Source organism: Corapipo altera, unplaced genomic scaffold (assembly GCF_003945725.1).
Source record: "Corapipo altera isolate COAL_440 unplaced genomic scaffold, ASM394572v1 206, whole genome shotgun sequence".
Taxonomy (NCBI): Eukaryota; Metazoa; Chordata; class Aves; order Passeriformes; family Pipridae; genus Corapipo; species Corapipo altera.
Window position 1 is genome coordinate 102606 of NW_020885032.1, and position 8326 is coordinate 110931.

An 8326-nucleotide genomic window follows, 5' to 3' on the forward strand; every position below is an offset into this window, starting at 1 on the left:
ACACGGAGCAGTTTTAAGCATCTTCAGATGTAGCAGCTGGAGCTTCTCTTTGCTCCCAGGGAAGCCCTGGAGTTGCAGGAATTGTGTTTCCAGTTGCTGGACCAGCCTCATCCATGTGCACAGGAGAGTAGAAAACAGCTGGAAGCTGGATGAGAAAGACTTTAGGCTGAGATAGGGGACACGTCATGGCCTTTCCATGGAATCACAGAATGGTTTGGGTGGGAAGGGACCTCGAAGCTCATCCAGCCCAACCCCTGCCATGGGGGTTTTGCCTTTTCAGGATGTTCTGAAGCACCTGTGTGGAGTTGCAGTGGAATCTTCCCAGTTTTTCCACTCCTGGCTGGTGTTTGGTGCATGTCCAGTGAGCTGATGGTGTCTGAAAACCTCCTCAGGCTGAGGGAATGTGAGATGGCAGACAAGGGATTTTAGTGACCAGTTTTAGGCCTGGAAATGGGAATTCCTAATGGCTGCATAGCCACATTCCCAGGATCACAGCCTCAGGAACATCCAGTTGTCCCATTTCAGGATGGGTGGGGAATAAACGAGGCTGAGTCAGTGGGAGTAAAACAAATCCCATCAGGATGTGTGGAAGAAGGGAAGCATGGATCCTAAATGAGGCGTGGGATTGGATGGGCGGGAACACAGATGGAGAGATAAGGGGGAAACAAGGATGGAGAGATAAGGGGAAAGAAAGACTTTAAAATGAGTAGATATATAGAGAAGTTCACAGGGATGGATGGATGGGTGGATGGATGGATGGATGGGTGGATGGATGGATGGATATGTAGGAGTCAGGAGGAGCCAGAGTAACTGGTCCAGTACTCCCTTTTTTTACTTTGTACCCAATCACAGGCAGGTTTTGTTCTCCATGTGGCCAAAGGAAGCTGAAGAGAGACTTTTAGCAAGGTCATGGAGTGACAGGACACAGGGAATGGTTTCAAACTGAGAGAGGTTAAGTTTAGGTGGGATATCAGGAAGAAATTCTTCCCTGAGAGGGTGAGGAAGACCCTGGCACAGGTTGCCCAGAGAAGCTGTGGCTGCCTCATCCCTGGAAGTGTTCAAGGCCACCTTGGATGGAACTTGGAGCAACCTGGGCTAGTGGAAGGTGTCCCTGCCCATGGCAGGGGGTTGGAATGAGATGATCTTTAAGATCCTTCTCAATCCAAACAATTCCATGTTTCTAAGATCTCTGTCATCTTCCAGGCTTCCCTACAGCCTCTGGAAATAACTTAACCAAGTTGTTGCCACAGCCCAGAAATTTGGAGCAACTTCCTTTTGCCTTTGGAGATCCCCAGTTTCTCTCTCCAGATTTCCCAGGCACTTATTGCCCTTTTTATCCTCAAATTTCCAGCTCAGTCCATGACACCGTGCTCTGTACCATGATCCATCACCATCTTCCCAGCCTGATACCAGGGACAGAGCAAATAATCCAGTCCTGTTTCCCTCCTTCCCAAACAGGGAGCTCCAGACCTGGATCCATCAGGAATCTGCAGTGACAACATAAAACAGCTTTAAAAAAACCCCGAACCCGAGTGATTTGTTGACATCATTGGGTTCCCACGGGTAATGGATGATCTTTTCCATGAAAGTAGAGGGACTGGGGGTTTTATAACCTCGGGAAAATCAAACAACGGGATACACACACAATCCTATGGATAACTGCCTGTTAATGGATGTGGAATTATAACGGGACACGTTTGCCATCTTCAGGAGTCGGGCAGGAACTGCACTTAAATGTTCCAAAAAACAGGGAGAATCAGCAATTTCTATCAGGATACAGGAATACCTGGGATGTCCCACAGCAAGACTGGAGGATGGATAAGCTCTTGGCTCGGAGTTTCTCTTTCACAGTGCCACAAGTTGTGGTCTTTGTTGGAAACCCTTTTAATGTTGAAAAAAAAAAAGAACAAAAATAATAGTTCTGGGAGAGTTTGAGTGGCAGAAAATCAAGCTGCTGAAGATGTAAAGAGCTCTCCAACTTCCTTATCCATGAGGTTTTTTTGAAGGAAAAAACTATTTAATGAATTAATGGATTTGATGGGGAGGTTTTGGTTTCCCCCTTGCCCTGTTCTTCTTCCCTAATGAAGAATCAAACCCTACAGGGACAATCATAAGGGATTAAAATGAGAAAAATAACCTTAAATATCTCTGAATAAGGAACACCAGCCTGAGAATGCGTTGCCTTATTTTTTTATCCACAAAATTGGCTATAAACGAGATGCTCTGCAAAAATCTGGTGGAGTAGAAATCAACAGACACAAAAAGAAGGGTTTGGGCTGGTTTTTCAGGTATTTTTTACACAGAAGAGTCCAAGTGGGAATACTTGAGATCCCCACAGGAGAAGTGGGAATTGTAAAATTGTGTCCAGCACTGGATTCTCCACTGGTGTAAATCAGAGGAGAGGTTTTAGTCCAGTTGACCCTCCCTCACTCATCCCACAGCTGCCAATCAAGGACAACGATCCCCCAACAACCTGAAATTTGGGAAGTGTCCTGAGAGCTGAACTGCACAAGAGCAGCTCCCTGAAGGAAATTACTACAAAGCACTAATTCCTGAGGTTTCAGGGGGGAAAATAACAAAATTAAGGATTGAATTTAGAAAAAAAAGAGCCCGTTTTCTTTTGCCCTGGTACGTCCTGGGAAGTGGTCACAGGATGGGAGGAATGGGAGAGGACTCCAGACAACCCACCAGAGCAAACATTCCCTCGAGGTTGGAATGTGGCTCAACTCACCCTCTCTGTGAGGAGAAGTGGCATTTTTGTGACAAGCCCGGGTTGTTGACTTTACATGTGATGTGAGTCAAGTGTCAAAAACATGCCAACCTGTGCCAGGCAGAGGGACTGGCACACAAAGTGATCTGTGTCACAACTGAAAATGTGACCGAAACCACTAGAAAGTCTCTCTGGTTTCAACGTCCATAAAAATTAATAAAATTTATTAAAACTAATAAATATTAATAAAAATAACAACATTAATAAAATTAATAAATGGAAAATTCACAAAAATAAGAAAATAAATAAATTCATGAAAATGAATGCAATTAATTTATAAAATTAAAAATCAACAAAATTAATAAACGTTAATAAAAATTACTAAAATTAATAAAAATTAACAAAAGTAATAAAATTAATCAAAAATTAACAAAAGCAATGACATTAACAAAAATGAAAAATCGACAACATTAATAAAATTAATATGAATTAATAGATTAATAAAAATTAGCAAAAATAATAAAAGTAATAAAAATTTAAAAGCAACAAAATTAATAAAATTAGGGAAAATAATAAATTTAATAAAAAGTAACAAAAATAATAAAATTAATAAAAATTAAAATCAACAAAATTGATAAAATTGAGAACATATTAAAATTAATAAAATTAATGAAAATTTTAAAATTAATAAAATTTTAAAAATTAATAGAATTTTAAAAATTAATAAAATTTAAGAACTGTCCAATGCTTTTCACCAGAATATGGATAATACATAGGAACCTTGAAAAGGTCCTGGGACAACCCGGAAAAAGCCAATGAACTTCCATTTCTCCACATACCTCGCCAGCACATACCTTGTTATCACATGAGTATCACTCACACACGGAGATAAATAGCTGGAGTTGTTTATTAAAAGAACGTTTTGTCCTTGATTTAAACACAATAGCTCCACTCAGGGCGGCCGTGGGGGTGGAGAGTCTTGTTCGAGGGCTGCAACTGCAGCCTCACTGGCTCGGGAGAAACTCAGAAGGCCGTCCTTGTTCCCAAGAATTTGGGGCTTTTTTCCACTTGTGTGACCACTTTGCCCGAGGGGAGAAGGGGAGGAGGGGGTGGAAGGGCGGAGAGGAACCGCTGGGAGCTGGGAGAGGGGCAGGGAGGAGGTAGGAGAGGCACCTTGACACAAATCTCAGCCCTGCAAAGCTGCCCCTCCCTTGGTCCAGCGAGTTGAGAGCTCCTGTGCCCACAAAAGATGCCCTTCTGGGCATGCCCAACCTGTGCCTGCCAAGGTATTTAAGCTGCCCCACGAGGGCCCAGCCCCTGCCCAGCCCCACCGAGGTCATTCCAAGATGAAGGTTTTCCTCGTGCTCCTGCTGGGAGCCCTCCTGTGCGTGGACTCAGGTAAGGTACCTGACCTGCATCCCCTTCCAGGGGATCTCCAGCCAGCAGGAAAAGCTTGTCGTGGGGTTTGGAACAGAGGGAGGGAATGTTGGCACCTCGTCATCCCGAGGAAATTTGCTTTTTGATGGGGAAAAAATGCACAGTCCCACCTTGGTGATGGTGCGATGCAGGAGGGATAAATCCTCGACAAAACCGAATTCATTGAAATCCAAGTTATTTAAACCAGATCATATTATTATGAAAGGAAGGGAGGGGTTAAGAGGGGATGGGAGGATTATTCTTCTGCTTCCCAGGCTTTCCAAATTGCAACATCTCTGCAAAAACATCTCTGAGTTTGCTTCCAACTTTATTTCTGCCTCTTCATTTCAAAAGCAGCCCCTGATGCTGCTGGTCAGGATTTTAGGAGGACAGGAAAAAGGAGAATGTCCTGGAGTGTTATTTAATAGACCGAATGGGTGGGATTTGGACACTGTCAGGGAAAAAAAAGGGGGTTAAAGCAGAGTTTTCTTATTACCAAGGAAAAGGAGAAGCAGATTTGAACAGAAATATTCCTCAGTCAGCAGAGGATGCTGAAGGAATAAGCTGAGAAGGGTCTTGCAGAACTTTTCCTCTTCCAGCTTCCATTAGAGTGCTGAAAATTTGACTTTCAATGCACTAAAAGTCACGTCAATGTGAGAGCAAAGTGCAGCACTCCAATAAATTGGGGTTTGGCTCCTTATTTCTACACCAGAACAGCTTGGACAGAGGGGGACCAAGTGCCTCAAACCACTTCTTGTTCCTGCTCTGAAAAACTCTGATTTCTAATAGAGGCTTTTCTGTAAATACTGGAAATCCTCTTCCTAAATTAGGATTTTAGGCATTAGGGTAATGATTTGGGGGATTCACAGTACAAGCTTGGTGGTCATGGAGCTAAAGTCCGTATATATATATATATATATATATATATATATATATGTATATATGTACACACATATATATATAAAATAGATATAGATATATGTATAAAGTCCATATATATATCTATATATATAGTCCATATATATAAAGTGTATATGTGTATATATATATATATAAAAAAACTATCACACTTGCAAGGCTCCAGTGCCACCCTGGGGCACGAGGAGATAATAAGAACAAAATTAACAAAATTCATAAAAATCAATAAAAATAATAAAATTTTATAAAACTAACAGAATTTTTAAAATTAATAAAAATTATGAAATTAATAAAAATTAAGATTTCACTCAATAAAAATTGATTTCACTCCTCTGGGGACTATTTTTCCTCAGAGCTTCTCCTGCCTTTGCTTGACGTGCACAACAGCACAGCAGGTGTTTACATGGATTTTCATCCCCCATGGATGTGTCCAGGAGGGGGTGGGAAAATGGGATTTGGAGGGAGGAGAAGGCTGAGTTTGCACTTTGGTTTCTAAGGGGAGGTGCTGGAAAATACTCGTCACAAATTGGTCAAACTGAGAAACGGGTTGAAAGGGATCTTTCAATTTGAAATCTGAAATATCTTCAACACCTGCAAAACGTGACTCTCACCTCAAGCAGCTGTGTTATTCCCCACAAAAAAAAAATGGAAAAAGCCATTTTTTTCCCTAAAAGTGCCATCATCCTTTGAGGATCCATAGGAATTGGTCCTGTTTCCCAGTGCAAGCAAGTGGGTTCCCTGGAAAGTCTCAGATGAGCCATGGAGTGGTGTAGAATAATTTCCTCACCTCCAGTTCTTCTCTGGTGTCCTCACAGGACCTGTTGGAGCAAGTCCAGAGGAGGACACGGAGATGCTCCAAGGGCTGGAACCCCTCTGCTCTGGAGCCAGGCTGGGAGAGCTGGGGGGGTTCCTCTGGAGAAGGGAAGGCTCCAGGGAGACATGAGAGCCCCTTCCAATGCCTGAAGGGGCTCCAGGAGAGCTGGAGACAAAGTTTTTAGGAGGGTCTGTTGCAAGTAGGACAAGGAGTAATTGTTTAAAACTTAAAGATTTAGGTCTCCTGTAATGAAGACATTTTTGACCATGAGGGTGGTAAAACACTGGATCAGGTAGCCCAGAGATGTTCAGATCCCCCATCCCTTGAGATATTCAAGGATGAGGCTCTGAGCAAGCTGGTCTAGTGAAAGGTGTCCCTGCCCACAGCACGGTTGGAACTGGATGACCTTGAAGGTCCCTTCCAACCCAAACTTTTCCCGTAATTCTAGAATTTTATGATTCCGTTATTTGACTTCTGACCCCTCTTGGTCTCTTGCAGGTTCATCTCTGCAGTGTTACACCTGCAAGAACCAGCTCAGCAACTCCAAGTGTCTGACCGAGGTGACATGCACTGGTGACAAGAACATATGCAAGACAGATGTGATCCGTAAGGAAAAGGGGGGGGGGGGAAGGGAAATGTCCTAGCTGGAATCTTGCAGCCAAACTTGTTCCCAGCCTCAGGTGTCCAGTCCAGCCTCATCTAGTCCAGATACACCAGGGGTGATCAAGGATGAAAGCTCAGAGTGCAAATGTCTCTCACCTGTTACAAAATCAGATTTAATTCTCTTTCCTAACACCCAAAATATTTGCTTACGAGGGCAATAATCAAGTTTATGGCTTTGAAATACTTGAAAACACGAATTAAAATGTGAGGGGCTGAGTCTGGTGAAACCTTGTTGTGAAGTCAGGAGGAGCTTCCCTTGAGAGCTGATTTTCAGTGATTTCAACAAAATTAAGAGAATTCCTCCTCCATCCAGCTCTGAATGGAGCCATCCATGTGTCTTTATGATTTTATTCTCCCATTCCCAATCTGGTTTGCCCTCTTCAGATCTGTGGTGACAGCTCAGCTGCTCTTAGACCCAGGGACATCAATGAGATGTTCAAACTCCTCTCTGTCAGGCAGTAGATGTAATATCTCCACTAGGAATTATCCTGGTTGGAAATGTGCAAATCCATGACATTCCCAGGCAGGAAAGGCAACAAGCTGTATAACACACTTGGCCATATTTATAGCCTATGGTAAAAACTCGGTGCCAGGAATAGATTGCACAGGATCAGGAGATATCATGGAGATCAAAATCTGCTGGAAAACAGCAGAAACTGGCCAAAAAATTGGGCTGAAATGGGCACAGATGGGTTTCCTGGGTGTTGAAAGGCTCCTGAAACAAAGATCTGTGTGATAGGGATTAACATTGACAGAGGGCAGGGGTGGATGGGACATTGGGAAGAAATTCCAACCTGGGAGGGTGGCAAAGTGCTGGAATAGAATTCCCAGGGAAGCTGCGGCTGGCTCATCCCTGAAAGTGTTCAAGACCAGGTTGGATGGGGTTTGGAGCAACCTGGGCTAGTGGAAGGTGTCCCTGCCCATGGCAGGGATTTAGAATGAGATGACTTTTCAGGTCACTTCCAACGCAAACCATGCTGGGATTCTCTGACTTTTTTCCCGAGAAATGAGCTCAGATGAGAATAATTACTCAGTCCCGAGAGGCTTGGCTTGCACTGAGTCCTTGTAGTGATGGTCCTGCTTTCCTCCCAGGGGTTGTAGGGCTCTTCAGCATCATCAACAAGGGCTGTGAGTCGTCCTGTGAAACCTCCTACCAGGACTTCAACGTGGGCAACAGGAATGTCTCCTGCTGCAGCAGCGACCTCTGCAACACCAACGCTGCGGGCTCCGTGAGGTCCAGCTATGGCATGGCAGGAGGGGTAGCGGCTGGTGTGCTCTGGATCTTCCTCAACAACAAGTTGTGAGGAGCCAAGAGGCCTCCCATGACCACTGAAAGTGTCAGAGCACCCGTCTAACAACAGGAATTGTAACCAGGAGCGATGAGGTGTGTTGGGCACCCAGCACGGTTGGAGCTGATGGCTCTCTTTGCCAGATGACAGCTTCTTCTTCACCTTTATTGCAAAGTTGTAGCACTACCAGATCAGAAAATACGTGTTCACGCTGCCTGCCAAACACCTAAAATAAACTTATGTCCAAATCAAGCATCAGAGTGTGGCCTGTTTATCACTCAGCCTCCTGTTTCTGCCCCAGCAGCCACTGCAGGGGGGGTGTTGTGTGTCTGGTTCAACCTTGGTCCTCTCTGGGTTATGTGAGCTGATCTCCTTGCGTGACCAGGAATCCCACCCAGAGGATGAGGGAAAGGTTGTGGATGCATCTGCCTGGGCTTCAGTAAAGCCTTTGATGCTTTTTCCATGGCATTCTCCTGGAAATGGCTTGGACAAGGTGAACTCTTGGCTGGGTTAAGG

General features: G+C 44.1%; 1 protein-coding gene across 1 annotated transcript; it reads left to right on the forward strand.

The window, feature by feature from the left end:
• The first annotated feature begins 3891 nt into the window (after nucleotides 1-3891).
• Nucleotides 3892-8062, forward strand: LOC113959314 (prostate stem cell antigen-like). Its single transcript, XM_027668240.1, has 3 exons — nucleotides 3892-4108; nucleotides 6357-6464; nucleotides 7614-8062. Exons 1-3 carry the CDS (start codon nucleotides 4057-4059, stop codon nucleotides 7823-7825), a joined length of 372 nt encoding a protein of 123 aa, XP_027524041.1. The 5' UTR covers nucleotides 3892-4056; the 3' UTR covers nucleotides 7826-8062.
• Nucleotides 8063-8326: the final 264 nt, after the last annotated feature.

What these genes read in the sequence shown, in the direction of transcription:
- LOC113959314 (XM_027668240.1), top strand. Translation starts at nt 4,057, where the DNA reads ATGAAGGTTTTCCTCGTGCTCCTGCTGGGAGCCCTCCTGTGCGTGGAC. An exon ending in CCTCCTGTGCGTGGACTCAG is followed by an intron (nt 4,109 to 6,356) that starts GTAAGGTACCTG and finishes GGTCTCTTGCAG; the next exon opens with GTTCATCTCTGCAGTGTTAC. An exon ending in ATGCAAGACAGATGTGATCC is followed by an intron (nt 6,465 to 7,613) that starts GTAAGGAAAAGG and finishes CTTTCCTCCCAG; the next exon opens with GGGTTGTAGGGCTCTTCAGC.